The following is a 16,184-nucleotide window of genomic DNA, read 5'->3' as shown; positions in this document are numbered from 1 at the left end:
GTCATGAAACATCAAACTCCTGCATAGAGAAAAGCCAGCGTTTAAATGACCAATTAACTAATTTCTTCGGCGAAGTCTAAACACCCGCAAACGGGCACACCGCCCCTACATGGCGGACATCTAAAGCAAACATCATGACATTGGGCACACCAAAAACATGCATGATCAAATATTAAGCAACAGTCCTCACGCGCAAAGAAACACGCCAAACACATTGATCACGCACAAATAGTAATTCAGGAAGTTGACATAACATCATTAATTAAATAATAATCAAAGAATCATAGTGTGATGTGCTGCTGAGGAACTATACTCTCCAGCGTAATAATCAAGGAACACCATGGGCACAGCAGCACAATGATATCATGCAGCATCTGAAAATAGTCCCTGTAGGCTAACTTCCAGCAACAAGGTTGAGCTGCAGCAGACGAATCGGTTAGTGACTGGATTATTACGCCTGAATGAGAGTATAGTTCCATGTCAAATCAGCCTAGAAATCGCTACATTTGATTTTCCGTTGGTCTTATTACACTTTCTAACTTGAGAGGAGACCAGTTTAAAATAGGAAAATTACCGAAAAGCTTAGTCACTTTTAAACATGATGCTAGCAGGCGAGATGCTAATGGACTTATTCGATTCAATGATCTATGCTAGGCTGTAGCTAAAAGTGGTATCGCCAGACTCAGAGAACGGCTGGATGAACTGGAGAAAGGTAAAAATCAATTGTTTAACTCAAGGGGAGGTGGAAAATGAGTGTAATTCCCCAAATGGTGGAATATTCCCTTTAAGGCAGAAATCCGATGGGAAACACTAGAGTCCTCAGATATCAATGATAGTCAAATCCATGGGAGCGAATGATATCACCTAAGGAAGTAGTGTAAATAGAGAAAAGCAGGGGCCCTAATACTGATCCCTGAGGCACACCTGTGATGAGACTTTGATACCTGTCGCTGCCAAGACACACTGAAAGAACGACCTTTAAGGTGCAATAGACTGTAGAACAATTAGATTGCTAAACAAAGTGTCACTAAAATGAGCTTTCAAATCAGCAGAGCAGAAGTTGAACTTACTGCCTTCCGTCTAAGAATGCAGTCTAATCGCCATCGATTGCCCTCCACCACCGGCCGCTTGAGGAAGATCTCCGGACTCAACCTGCACACAAATGGACAATGTGGTCGTATATTTCCATTTACATTTATTCAATAGGCAGACACTTTTATCCAAGACGACTTAGAGCAATAAAATAACATTTAAGCTACAGAGCTACAGCTACAGCAATAGAATAACATTTAAGTTACAGTGCAGATGAGACCTTAGCTATGAATTAGCAATGTGTCTGTGAATGCTAGTACTCAGAGGTGGAAAGTAACGAAATACATTTACTCACGTTACTGTATTAAGTAGTTTTTCTGTGTATTTTGTATTTTTTAAGTAGTTTATAAAATCGGTATTTTAAATTTTACTTGATTACATTTTGAGTGAAGTATTGTACTTCGCTACATAAAAAATCCCCCCAAAAAAGTTAAGACTAAAGAAAACAGAAAGGGAGAGAAAAGAAATCTCGCCCTAACCATTAGCCTAGTGATAATGATCAGCATATACATGTAGCCTAGCCTAGAAATCTAGACACGCCCCTAGCGGCAAATTACATTTGCTGCCAGGGCTAGTCTAGCAACTCCCCGCTGGCTTGTGAGCTCCAGAAATCGAAACTCAATCAGGACATTGAAATCGTGTATAGAGTCGTTTGGTGGGCTTAACATAATGATTGATGGCAGAGTTGCAATGGTTTGGCTTGAATTCCCTGCTACTTGAAAACAAATATCCTATTGCGTCCTATTGCCTGCAGAGGTAATTTGAAAGACAACTGATTATCCCGCCCCTTGGACTGAGCACTGCGAACGGTGAGTGCCCAGACCCTACATTTTAATGTGGGTCTGGTTCACCAGGCTATGTAGCCTACAACAGGACATGAATCAAGCTGGCGCCATGCAGTCTTTCTGAAAGTGATGGAGCTGGATCACGAGATGCATCAGATTACATGTGTAGCCTAACCTATGAAAGTGTATTTTCCGCTATTTCAATGGGTTGTCTCAGTTCGTTTTAGCACTAATGATAGCGGAGATATTCAAGCAAACACTATGGGATTTCGTGTTTTGACGTTCGTGCTCACCTTTCTTTGAAAAGAAGTTTATTAGCAGTTGTTTCCCCTCATTTTGATGTCTCTCTTTTTAGTAACCTGACTTGGCTTTCTTGGAGAAAGACATTGCACCAGCAGCACAACAATTAGCGGTCCACTACTAGCGATGCTCAACTAAATAAACAAAAGATAAGACTACCTTATAAATCGTGCAGGCGGACTAAACCATTTAGCTCTTTAGCAAGGGAGAGTGAGAGTGACCTTAGACCAGAGGTTCTCAAAGTTTTGATTGATGAGGGCCAATTCAGGAACCCAACATTGAACTGAGGGCCGCCAAAGGGGCGGGGGGAGAAAAAAAAACCCTGGAAAATAAATCCTATTTGTAATCATTTTAATGACCAGGTTGCATCTCTACAGTTTACAGTATATTTATTGCATTAAACACATTTTAATTCATAACTGAGGCTAAACCTGGCAAAACTTGTGAAATCTGCAATGCACACACAATCCCTGGGGTTCTCTACCCTCAACAGACTAATGTGGGATATAACAGTTCTGTGTGCAGTCCATTTCAAGTACAAGCTTACCAGTATTTAGAACAAACAGTCTCAGTGTGCCTTGCTTCTTATCAGCATAGGCCTTATTCAGGGCCAATTCCAGCTACCAAAGCACCACAGGAAAACCTGACGGCCACTAAACACCACTAAACGGAGATTAATTCTTTTTAAAGCACACAGTACAGTTGTACAGTTTTAACAGTTTTACAGATGTTATCGCGGGCCGCCAGAAATGTTTCCGCGGGCCGCACTTTGAGAACCTATGCCTTAGACAGTTTTCACTATGTTTTGTATACAAAATCCAGTCAGTCAAACTTTAAATTTCGTCTGACATTCATTTTGACATTTATGAAGTTAAAATATTCAGGTAAAATAAATATATGGTGGACATATATATATATATATATATATATATATATATATATATATATATATATATATATATATATATATATATATATATTTTTTTTTTTTTTTTTTTTTTTTTTTTCAGTAATTAGCTTAAACTTCCAATGAGTCTATTCGAAATTTTCACCACACATTATATTAACACACATATAATTGTGTATATGTGTATTGACAGTTGTAAGTGGAATTACAAGGATTGTAAGTGGAATGACACAGGAAAAAAGTATTGAACGTGCCTACTGAAATTTCTTCAATACTTTGTGGAAAAGCCTTTGTTTGTAAAGACAGCTTCAAGACATTTCCTGTATGACAAAACGTATTAGTCACAGTATCAGGTGTGATTTTGGCCCATTGTTCTAAACAGATTCCAGGGGTCCCTCTTGTGAATCCTGATCTTTAGTTACTTCCAGAACTGTTTAATTGAATTGGCTGCCTTCAAGTCTTTCTGGAGCTTTCTCCGAGTGGTCCTTGGCTCTTGGAATTGACTATCCTTCTGACTCCCTGGTCAGAAATATTGCGAGGAGATCCTGCATGGCACTGATGTTTCTTCCACTTGCAGATAATGGCTCCCATGCTGCTTACTGAAGATTCTGAAGTTTTGAAATGCATCTGTGTAACCAGTTTCATTGATATGTTTTGCCACAATAAGGATGCAAAGGTCTTGGGAGAGCTTTTTGCTTTTATCCATCATGAAATGTTTCTTGTGTGACACCTTGGTAATGAAAAACCTACTCTACTACTACTTACAGATTCCAGCTCGTTCCTTCCATTTCCTTGCCTTAGTGCTTTTTCTTGTTCAATACTTTTTCCCTGTGTTATTCCACTTCATTACACATGACTCTACTTATGAAGTTGTTTGGATTTTTTATGTGAACCCCCCGTATTCCACTTTTCAAGGGCCCTCTCCTCCATTGGGGCCCTATACTCCCCCCCCCCCCCCAGTTTGACGCCCTTTAATCTGCTGAACCTTCTGCTCGTTTCCAAATATAAAAAAAACTCTCTGCAACTCAACATTGGCCTGCCTGCCTCAGCTGCCTGTGAGGGGTTTTTCAGTTGTGCTGGATTACTGTTCACTGCAAAGCGACGCAAGGATGAGTGCAACTAACTTTGAAAATCAACTACTGCTCTTAAAGGAGAACTCCGGTGATTTTTCATATAGATCTCCATTTCTCAACGTCACCGAGTACTGTCGGTATGAACAAAACTGAAACAATCGGTTTTACCTAGCTCGAGTTGCTGCAGCTACAGCGCTACACACTGGGAGCATGAACATGGCTGCCTTAGCTGCAGCAACTCGAGCTAGGACCAAAGTCCCTTTCAGGCAAGTACCTCCACTCGGCAGCCATATTGCAACACTTTTTGGGCACTTATCGTGCATCTATTTCAGCAGAAATGCGTGTGCGTAAGGCTTCACGACACCAATCTTGCTCCAGCAGCGAGATCACAACAGATGATTGGCACGATGTCTTCACAGCACACCACATGATTGGCTCAATGTATTTTACAACACACCACATGATTGGCTCAATGTATTCACATGTCAACGTTTTGCCGCGGAAGGGTTGTGATATTTGTAGACAACTGACTAACCCCATGCATTACTATGGAGGATTTTTTGAGTGCTGTGGGAGTGGGATTTTTTGATTTCCTCATTAGAAAGTCTCTGGTAAAACTGGTTGTTCTGGTACACCCCCCCCCCCCAAAAAAAAAAAAAAAAAAAGTAACTAAGTAACTTTTACTTAAAGTACATTTTAAATGAACTACTTTTTACTTTTACTTAAGTACATTTTCGGTATTTTAACTTGTACTTGAGTAATATGTCAAGGTATTGGTACTTTTACTTGAGTACAATATTTTCATACTTTTTCCACCTCTGCTAGTACTAGAGAATATGTGTGCTTACAGTTTAAGTACTAGTCAATGAATGGTAGGAGGAGAAGTGGTAGAAGAGGAGGTAGAGGAGGGAAGAGGAGAGGAAAGAAGTAGGGGAGGGAAGAGGAGAGGAAAGAAGTAGGGGAGAGAAGAGAGGCATGAGCGTGGTAAGTGCTATCAGGTGTGTAAGGCCGTAGCCTCAGTGGTCATAAGTGCACTACATCCACATAAATATTATGCAAGGAAATGTAATAACAAAATACCCCCCCCCCCTCATTTAGCCCGTGTCTTTGTCAGTTTACAGTGTTTTATATTTGTGAGTGAAACAGCTCAGAGCTCAGCGCTCACCGCAGTAAGACATGTGCATTTAGAGTACAGTGTGACAGAAAGCTGAGGGACACTAACGTCTCTTCAGGTTTTGTTCATAAGGAAGTGTAGTAAACTTGTAAAAGCATACAAGACCATTTGTCATACAGAAGATTGGTGCCTCTTTAATTTGCATACAGGGTGTCAGTTTACTTTGACAGCAATGTCTTAACTGAAATCCAATCTTACACAATGTGCACATACACACACACACACACACACACACACCTGGATCACATGACATGGGCTATTTTGGGCTGGCTATTTTAAGGTATGAATATAATAGTACCATATTCACTAAGGGATCAGCACTTCAACTGTGATCAAGCACCCCTTGGCTATTTATAATGGAATTACTAAGCCTATTGATAAAATGTGAATATACTTTATTAATCCTGAAGGAAATGTATTGAAGTCAGTACAGTATAACAGTCGAGTACAATAAAGTGAATTCCTTCTTACCACCAGTCAGTAATAAAGATCTCCTCTCTCGCCTCCTCCATAGCATTGGCTAGGTCCTCCATGTATGTTTTACCATTGACATACCTACAGTTTGAACAGGCAAGCTGAATCAATATCAAATGAACAGAGAAATCTGCATTCTTATGTACAGTATATCTCTATATTTAAAGATGTCAACAAGAAGTCTGAAGTAAACTTGAAAGGGTGTGTAGAGACTGTGCTGAGTAGTATAGTGTATACTTTAGTAGTGTGTAGAGACTGTGCTGAGTAGTATAGTGTATACTTTAGTGTGTAGAGACTGTGCTGAGTAGTATAGTGTATACTTTAGTGTGTAGAGACTATTACCATTTGGCTAGGATGTTCTTCTCTTCTCTAGCGAAAGATTCAAAGCGATGGTCCCTGAGGAAGGGCTTGCCATGCTCCCGCACAAAGTTCTCAATGGACTGCCCCCACCAGCGTGCATGCCGGTAACTATTGCATTTGATCACCAGTGTCCTAAAACAGACAGAGAGAGAGAGAGAGAGATAGACAGAGATCATATGTTATGACATCATATCATCACTAATGTCATTGTTTATTTGGATATGGAATTGACTGAGGCAGTGTTACACTCCTTGCATTCTGAATGATATGGTATGCCTTGCAGGAGGTGGTCACTGCTCTGAGCTAAGATGGCGGCAAGAGGAGACGCACCTGCCGAGGCTGTCGATCCTCACCCCGTGACGCGTCTCTGTCTCTTTGGAGTCCATTTTGACCCTGAACTTCTTGTCCAACAGGAGCACAAAGGAGATGGCCCCAGTGTCTGGCTTCATGTACAGCAAAAAGGAGTCCTTGACCACCAGCCACCTAATAATAGAGGGAGAGACATCTTAGAGGGCAGACAGCCACCTCAATGATAACCCAAAGCAATCAGCGTCACTGTTGGGCATGCAAATGTGTCTGTGGCATCCCTTAAATGGCATCAAAATTACAGCCTGTGCCAGTGCCACAGAGGGGCCTATCAGCTGAGCCAGAGAGGCTGGGTGTGTGCCAAAGCTTCAAGGAGACAACAGCACTAATCATGGTATTCAGCTGGTCTCACTGTGGGTAATCTCTCTCTAAGGCCCCTCTCTGCTGTGTTCGTGCAATTTGGCCACAGAAGACTGCTGATAGAGCTGAGAAAGATGATTGTGTTCAAAGGGGCTTATCTGGTTTCTCTCAAAGGGAACTTCTTCAACCATGCACTTCTTCAACTGTCTTGCATCCTCGTGCTGCCTTTTTGGATGCTTTGTGTAATCCAGTGTGCAATCTATTTATAGTATGTGCGAAGCGGTAGTTTATCTAAAGTTGGCACACATGAGGCTTCTGTCGTGTCACTGACCTTTTTGACCAGCGGTAGCAGACCTTGCCCTGACCGCAGCAGTTGATTCCTGGGATGCGATGTCCACCAGACCTTTTGTGGATCATCCCCTCTCTGGAACCCACAGAGATGACAGAGCAGTTTACACTTTACAGACATGGCAAAGACAAATGCTCACAGACATACATTTAAGACTCACATACAAGGCAAGGACATGCTCACAGACACACATTTAAGATTCACAGACAAGGCAAAGATATATAATCATAGACATACATTTCAGACTCACAGACAGCACAAGGACATATAAGACAACAAGCTCTTTATGGGTTTGATATTATTTTCCATGAAAGAGGATATGTGTAATATGTATTTGAGGAAATAGATGCAGCCATATATTAGCCATATTGCAATTGCAATGATAACAGTGACAGTGAGTTTAGTCTCACACAGGATGCAGACATACATTACTGCAAAAAAGGAAAGAAAAAAGAAAGTGTCCTCACAAGCCTTTTGGTCCCAAGTCATGAATGAAGGACATCTGGCTCACATCGATAAACTCCATCTTTGAAGAAGGAAAAGGCAGGCGATTAACACCATCAAAGAACCCAATTAAAAGCCAGCACTTAATTTTATCTACTGAAAAGAAAATAATACTCAGGAGAAAAAAATCAAACATGGTCTTAGCATAGAGAACGTGACCCATGAGAAAGACTGGGGAACTGCTGGATACTGAGGGTATTTTTGATAACTACTGCCTAGGGAACAGATAACTGCTCCAGCCTCAGGCTCAAACACAGAGCAACTCTTTTATCGTAGATATGAAATACATCATTTCCTTTCACAGGAATCAATCTCCTAACTACAGTTTTGACTAGAATAGCACACCTCTCCCATGTAGTCTATGAACTGACATTTATGGAAATCGGCTTACTGTGGCATGGTACTGCCTGTACATGGACATTCTCAGCAGCTTGTTCAGATAGTCTTCCAGTTGTCTCTGCCAAAAGACCAAATAAGTATCGGTATGTATTATTTGTCTGAGTTAGGTTTGTTGGTTAATTGATAACAGATTTATCAGAAAAACAAAAGACTAAAGATTGCACATGCAAATGTGTGATGTGTTCTGATCTCATAGCATATGTATTGCGTCGTATTCATCATGATGTAGAGGGTATGGACAGTCTGTAGAGTGTGTACGGTGATGACTACAGTCATCAGATGTGATGCTGTCTCAAGTGCCATTGATTGCTTAAATTGGTCACATGTTATTTGCTAGTCTGGGAAATAGAATGAGGTGTGCAAACATTAGCCTAGTAAAACAGGAGCTAAGCGCTTTGGAGCGCTTTACTGGTTTATGTGTGTGTGTGTGTGTGTGTGTGTGTGTGTTTGGGGTCAGAGGGGGTGTATTAAAGTAACACAATGTAGGAATTCAGATTCTCAATGTACTGGGGACCCATTAACTAAACTAACAAAGTTCATCTTGTAAGAGGTGTACCACTTCCTGTGTGTGTGTGTGTGTTTGTGTGTGTGTGTGTGTGCGTATGGTGAGCCTCTCACCCTCCGGCTGGACACCTGCTCCTCTCTGGCCAGGTCGTCTCCTCCTCGTGGCAGGTTGGGCATCTGCCTTGCCTCACTCTTCCTGATGCTCTTCCTCCTCACTGTGTGACTGACAGAGAAAGAGAGAGAGGAGGAGAGAGAGAGCAGGTATAAACCATTGACCCCCAGAGCTTAATCAGGTATAAACCATTGACCCCCAGAGCTTAACCAGGTATAAACCATTGGCACCCAGAGCTTAACCAGGTATAAACCATTGGCACCCAGAGCTTTTAAAGAAGCACTATGCAACAATTTTAGCAAAAATGACCTTAATTATGCAGGTTGAGAGTCGTTCTGATGGTTGTACAACACTTTCTGGGTCGTTTGGTGAGTGCTTCGTCTCCCCCTTTCGCTTCTCTGTGGAAAAACCGAATATGCAACTTTCTGGACCCGGTCCACGTAAATCCGGATGTGACTCAGCGGAAGTATCCAATCGCGCCTCGAAAATGTAGTCAGATTGTACTTTTGAAGAAGACTGCAAAACAGACGCCGACTTGGCTTTGTTGCTGTTGAAATTGTAAGTAGCCTACCCTTGGGTGAACTTTGTCTTTGTAATGTGGTTTGATAGTCTCTTGAACAATGTGTTTGCTCGACCGTTTTATTGTGAGCCCTGTATGTGTTTAGCTTGGTTTCTTGATGACTAGCTCGATAGCTAGAGGGGGTTTAGCGTAGCAGTCACTTGCTACTGAAGCTGCAGGGGGAGCTGTGTAGTGAAAAATGCGTGCCCAAGTCCGGCAAAAACCCAGAAACAGGAAGGAATAACCAGACCTGCATAGTGCTTCTTTAAATGTATGAGGTGCTGACACACAACATATAAATAACACACAGTGTTGATTCATACAAGTTCTTCCTCTCATATCCCCTCCTTTCCTCCCCATCTCTCCTCTCTTCTCCTCTCCTCTTCTATTCTCTTCTCTTCTCCCCTCCTCTCCTCTCATCTCCTCTCTCCTCTCCTCTCTCCTTCTCCCCTCCTGTCCTCTCCTTTCCCCTTCTCCCCTGTCATCCCCTCTCCTCCCTTCTCCTTCCCTCCTCTCTCCTCTCCTCCCCTCCCCTCTCCTCTCCTCCCCTCTCCTCTCCCCTCCTCTCCTCTCCTCCCCTCCCCTCTCCTCTCCTCCCCTCTCCTCTCCTCTCCTCCCCTCCCCTCTTCTCTCCCCCCCTCTCCTCTCCCCTCCCCTCCCCTCTCCTCTCCTCTCCTCCCCTCTCCTCTCCTCTTCTCTCCTCTCTTCTCCTCTCGTCTCCCTGGGCTCTCTGCTCACCTGCGGGAAGGTAGGGGAATCCTCATAAGGGTTTTGTAGCGTAGCAACTCCCTGTGCAGCTCCATGAAATGCTTCTGCTTCCGTTTCACCTCCCAGGTAAAGGTGCCATGCCGCAGCTCAATCTTAAATACCGCTGCCATCTAGAGAGAGAAAGAGCGAGGGAGAAGGAGAGAAAGAGAGGTTTGAATTTTAGACAGGCTGTCTTCTGAGATAACACACAGTCTTTTTATCCACCCATCTGATTTGTATGATACTAAGTGGAAAGGTATTACTTTCATTCATATCTTGGCACTTATTCAGTGGAAGCGCATTCCAAACACCAGAGAAAGACAGAGCCTGGGATAGAAAGAAAAGAGAGAGAGAGAGATTATGCCACCAGACATGTGTCCTCCCCCTAACCTTGGAAGCACCCCTCTGGGTGAAGCGGTCATGTGCCGTTGCGGTGCGCTCCACTTCCAGAATCTTGGCGGTGATTGGCATGGTCACCAGGTAGATCTTGGCCTCGGCCTCTTTGAAGCCCATTGTCTGGTACACGGCTGTGAAGGGGATGCGGGAGTCTCCTGGAGAACACAGTCAACACAACAGCACAGGCGGCATGTAAGCACTTGCAGGTATGCAGACAGACTTGTAGTGGGTGAGGGTGTGTGTGTTTGTGTTTGCGTTAGTGTGTTTATGATTGTGTGTGTGTGTGTGTGTGTGTTTATGTATGTGTGTGTGTGTGTGTGTGTGTGTCTGTTTGTGTGTGTGTTCATGTATGTGTGTGTGTGTGTTTATGTATGTGTGTGTGTGTGTGTGTGTGTGTGTTGGCCTGCAGAGGCAGCACACATCAGCATGTTGTACTGGTTTCTGTCCAACACAGATACAGTTTGTTGTCTGCCCTTTCACGTCCTAATTGCTCTCTGGCTTCCTGGCTGGCCCAAATGTTATTTCCACTCAAAGAGTTTGTCCAAAGGGTTGATTTACGTAACCCAAGGACAGATAGAATTGCTATCTTGTTGTTGTTTTTTAATGTCTTCAGCTACCATATCATGTTACTGAAACAATTAGGGAACACGATTACTTACAGGATGGATTCAGCTCAACAAAACTAGCACTCAAATGGTAATTTCTTTAAGTGCCCTTTGCCTAAAGCCTACATAGTCTTAGTTTGAGTAGTTGAGTTTGTCTACATATCCGAAAACAAGTCACCCATGTTGATTGGACACTGGTGTTACACACATTTATAAATTTAATGATTTTTGGCTAGAGGTTTGAGGGACAAATGAAGTGAAAAACAAACAAACAAAACAAAACAAAAACAAACAAAATAAAACAAAAGCACCCTCTGGAAGGATCCCTCCATCTGATATAAAACTGTCTTCCTTACCTGTGTGGGGTAAGTCCACCTCCTCCTCATCCCCGAAGTCCAGCTCTCGGGTGTCCAGGTTATCCATGGTGTCACTCATGTCTTCGCTGACCAGGTTCATGTTGCTTCTGGTGGACCCGGGCGCCAGGGCCCTCCTCAGCAGTCAGCTCCGCGGGCAGGGCACGTCTGGCGAGGGACACCACTCTGGGTTAATGAGTGACCATGTAAGGGACAAACATCTGGCTGGAAGTCTGCCACTATATGTCCTTGCTGGAGAGGATTCTCTCATGCCAGTGTTCTAATTAAAGAGAGGTGTGGCCACTTCAGCCTTTAACAGCGTTTTTCGTTGTTTGAAAAGGTCTAAACATCAAATTGTCTTGACCAGGAGGGTGTCAGTGTCGGCAGTGTTTTATACATGTGTATGCACTGTCAGTCAGCTCTCAGCTACCAACACACACACACCCATCCACCCACACGCACACACACACACACACACCCATCCACCCACACGCACACACACACACACACACATCCACCCACACGCACACACACACACACACACACACAGCTGTTTCATTTCCCTGTATCAGGGAGGTCTTCATATCTCTATCTCATATCTGTGTGCGTGACTCACAAACATATCCTACATTCCATTGAGAGTTAAGGTGTTTACAGTCATTAATGCATGATACAATTAATCCTACAACATGACCTTGTTATTGTATGACACAAACAGTACATAAATTTGAATCTATAACATCACATAAAAAACACAAAAACAGAGAGAGAGAGAGACTTTCAAAAGTCCTGACTGAGGGTTAAATCCATGAATATCTTAATTACTGTATGTGTAATAATAAAACTCTAAGCACATTTAAAGAATGTTTTCTGAATTTAGCACATCCAAAATATTTTTCTATGACATTTGGCCGCTGGAATCTCTGTGGACGTTGCATGTTTTGGGAAAATAATGTCACCCATGCATTATAAATAGCTGGAGGGTCACGTAGGCTGTTGACTCTGAAGAACCCGTCCGTCCTTCATTCTTTGTAAGCCATTAGCTATGCAGCTGTGCGGAGGACAGGGGAGGTCTTACATGCAAGGCCTTTCACACACAGACTCCTCCATGGGAGGAAAGTACACTATACTGATTTTGGCATGTGTGTGTGCACAGATTTGTATGTTACACATATGCCTCTGTCATCATGAAAACTTGTAGCCTAGCCACTACAAAAGCTTTAGTCACTCACTATATCTCCACAATCTCATGAAACTCACCAATATATGCTGATATCTCCACTACAGTGACAGGCAAGATAGTTGTTAGTGCTTATATCAGGATCTTGCTCATCACAATAAATGAGCTAATTTGACTTGTTATTAAATTGACTTTAAATAGGCCTTAGACTTTGCAATTTGCCCACCATTTAAATTAAGGTCCAAAGACTGTCAGGTACAGAGTGAGCCATGTTAAATGTGTCCTAACTACATTCACGATGGGCCGAGTCCAATGCTAACCTCAGACCAGCCATCTGTCATAGATATGGTCATTATGCAGACCAGGATGTGAGTTTCTCAGGAAGTAGTTGAATGGGTTCCATAAAAGAGGGCTATAATACGGTGAAGCATGTCAGCCGTGACTGGCACCACCATCCTTACTCTGCATGATAACACACACACACACACACACATATAAACACACACACATGCACACACGTACACACAAATACACACTTAAAACACTCCTCTGAAAATGAACAACAGAGCTATAATATAGCAGCATATCACGTCCAGAAATCTTTATTGCTAGTTCCAGGGATCAGGGTTAGACAGAGAAGCAATCATTATAGTCAGAATCACTACTAAACAGTGCACCTGATGTACAACCAGCAACAGTGTGTTTTTAAAGAATGTAGAGACATCTTATATCTCATTCTAAAGGTTCTGTTTCTGGTGGTTTTAGACAGTAGAATGCTCCATGTCACATTGCTTACCCTTCTGCTCACTGGGCTTCAGCTGCCAGCCTCTATTTAAAGTGCACACACTCCACCAAAATATACTGACTATTCAAAGAAAATGTATTATCTTTCTCTCTCACTATCCTAAACATGCAGTTAGAACCATAAAGAATAAGCACATGGAATGGGCAAAACTAAGACCAAAGTTCAAAAGAGGCTTTGAAAAGATTTCTGTTTTGTGAGAGAACCCAACCGAAAGAAAAAAAAAGTTGGTAGTTAATTTGGCCGCAGATTTATCCATTACGCCACTCTTAACTCAACCAGCGGCCAGTTCTGGAAGCCTCTCTCTCCAACATGTCTGAACTGGTGGAGTCTGTCTGAACCCTCCCCCATCTCTCTGTCTGGGAGATCCACATACTTCTGTGGGTGGAGATTTTTCCTCTTTCTGCTTACACTTACAAGTCATGTAAGACTTCAGGCGAGACCCCAGAAGCATGCTCATATCTCTGTCAAAAACAAACAAAATGGAGGAGAATGTAGGACCACACAGAGGCTGTGAGAGTTTCAGCCATTTCAGTCACAGTTTTATGGTGTGACATGACTGTGAGGTTTCTGTTACTCCCAGTTTAGAGTGAAGTCACCCAGGAGAGGCATAAGGGTGAGGTGGAGGCTGTGTTCCCACACACACCCCACTATGTCTTCACAGTCACACGATTCACCATGCATCATTTAGCTGTTACTCACACACTTTTATTAAACTATGTCTTCACATTTAGAGGATTCATCATGTAAGCTGACACAAAGCTACCCCCCCCAACCCCCCCCCCCCCCCCGCTCCGATTCACCCTCTGCTGTGGGGTTCAGAGGGAGGCGTCCCTGCACACAACTGAAAAATACTTTGACCTGAATCTCTCTAGGAACGTAATGCTGACAGCAAAGATAGAAGGAGGGTTTATTTTTGGGAGTGCGCCATGCATGCTGCACATCCAGCTCAGCGCAGAGAACAACATTGTTCTCAAATAGGCAACACACACAACACACCATGTACAAAGCCATGCTTACAGTACGTTGTGTCTGTGCCGTATAGCACATGAATGAGCTGAGCACTACTCAAGATCACTGGGTCAAGTTGGGGTTTCCTGTCAGCTCATCATCCACACCAATAACAGCAAGAGCCCATGAAATAACACCCCAACAGAGACTTCAGTCACTATGATTCAGCAGAAACGTTAAGATAGGGAGTGTAGTGAGTGAAAGTGACCCCCCCCCCTTCCCTTCTCTGCTCTGTGTAGTTGAGCCAGTATCAGCAGGACTTCAGCGTGAGAGAGGCTACTCCGGGGCAGCCCTGCGGGACACGCCGCTTCCTCTGTGCTCCGGACCCGATGGAATATCAGCTCTCGCTTCCTACGCACCAGTTCCTGCCTGTGCTCGCTGCTGTTGTCACGGGCAACAGTGGGACAGGGCTGGGCAGCGTTTTGGAGGAGGACGGACGTCGTCGTTACGCAACAGGCCAATGTGTCAGCGGCCGGCACGGCCAGGGGAGGCTCCTGCCTGCCTGTCGTCTTGCCTCGTGCTTGGCGAAGGCAGCTAAAGAAATGTGTGAAAATTACCCTGATGAAGGCGCAAGCCGAAACGTTGGTGTAATAAATAACTGCATATTGAAGTTCTGAGTGTGCCACGACACTTCTTCTAAATTAAAGTCTTATTTACCATCGTGAGCACCTCACAAGGTGTGCGTTTACCATCATCAAACAAATGTGAAATATGACACACCATGACTCGGTTCTGGCCATGCCTCAGCCAGTGTTTCACAATAGCACGCCACACGTCATCAAATGCAAAATCACTCCAAAACCTCACAGTCCTCACAGTCAGACCGCAGCAACACTGAAATATGTGAATTGACTAATTCATTCACCCACAATGCAAATACTTCTTGCTGGTCTCACCCTAAGCTACACAACTTTTTTGAAACATGAAAACAGAAGACAAAATGAATAAAAGACAGTCATAGACATAGACAAACATAAGTCATAAATTCTCACCTTGTTTAGCAATGTGCTATTATGTCGTATTAGATATTACGTTGTGCTTACACACCGTCATGCCTGTGCCTCAAGCACTACAGTAAGTGTCACTAAATGAAACTTTGCCTACTAGGGCAGGATTAAATCCCTTCCATCTTCTTATGAATGACTGATGCCCTACTGACAAGACTCACTGATGGCTTTATCCAAGACTGAGGGCTTGGGCAAACCAGTTAACCATCACCTCGCTGAAGACTATGAAACAGCACAACTTTCAGATAGAGCTGTCACTGAAAACAATCTCATCTTATATTTTTTACGAAAGTCAATGTTCATCTCGCATACAAACGTTTTGTGTGAAATCCAGACTTCTCCCTCATTCGCATTCGTGCCATAACATATCAATTCTGCACTACCAAAACAAGAAGAATGCAAGAGAAGTGGCTGGATTTGCGGCGTGCCCGGAGAACAGCTGTGATAACAGGAGCCGAGGCCGGAGACTCTGGCTGTGACAGGGAACCCCTTAGGAGGGCCTCCACTGTCCACATGTCCAGCTGGGGCCAGGAGAGGCACTGGCACATTCCAGCGCTGGCACAAAAGCCCCTCACACAGACATGACACAAGATCGAACAAGACCCAAGACACACACAACTGGCACAACTCGCTGCCCGTCTCAAACAACGTCATGGTGTGTTTAGACACAAATACAGTACAGTCCACAATATAATAGAAAAACACATAGAAACACCCACACACACATACATACACACAGAGTGTCTAACACACAAGCACATTTGAGCATATATCGACCGTCACACTGAACTTTTCAGTGAGCCAAATCTTATGTTCGTCAAGCCC

The 16,184-nt window shown here is 43.4% G+C and overlaps 1 protein-coding gene across 4 annotated transcripts in view; it reads right to left on the bottom strand.

The window, feature by feature from the left end:
• pld1a (phospholipase D1a) overlaps positions 1-16,184 on the bottom strand; it is a 32,222-nt gene that overhangs the window by 12,326 nt on the left and 3,712 nt on the right. For 3 of the 4 annotated variants that reach the window (XM_042110240.1, XM_042110082.1, XM_042110321.1), the window contains exons 2-12: positions 11,363-11,527; positions 10,396-10,556; positions 9,997-10,136; positions 8,702-8,810; positions 8,076-8,141; positions 7,648-7,706; positions 7,163-7,255; positions 6,496-6,648; positions 6,148-6,297; positions 5,803-5,886; positions 1,071-1,152 (exon numbers count right to left, since the gene is read on the bottom strand). In XM_042110240.1, coding sequence (XP_041966174.1) covers positions 1,071-1,152; positions 5,803-5,886; positions 6,148-6,297; positions 6,496-6,648; positions 7,163-7,255; positions 7,648-7,706; positions 8,076-8,141; positions 8,702-8,810; positions 9,997-10,136; positions 10,396-10,556; positions 11,363-11,462 — 1,197 coding nt within the window. In that variant the 5' untranslated portion in view covers positions 11,463-11,527. Of the gene's footprint in view, positions 1-1,070; positions 1,153-5,802; positions 5,887-6,147; positions 6,298-6,495; positions 6,649-7,162; positions 7,256-7,647; positions 7,707-8,075; positions 8,142-8,701; positions 8,811-9,996; positions 10,137-10,395; positions 10,557-11,362; positions 11,546-16,184 lie in introns of all 4 variants that reach the window. The other variant, XM_042110164.1, reaches the window with a different exon arrangement.

This window comes from Alosa sapidissima, chromosome 1, assembly GCF_018492685.1.
Source record: "Alosa sapidissima isolate fAloSap1 chromosome 1, fAloSap1.pri, whole genome shotgun sequence".
In the NCBI taxonomy this organism is placed as follows: Eukaryota; Metazoa; Chordata; class Actinopteri; order Clupeiformes; family Clupeidae; genus Alosa; species Alosa sapidissima.
Note: the sequence above shows the minus strand (reverse complement) of the source record. Positions and strands in the feature narration are given on the sequence as shown.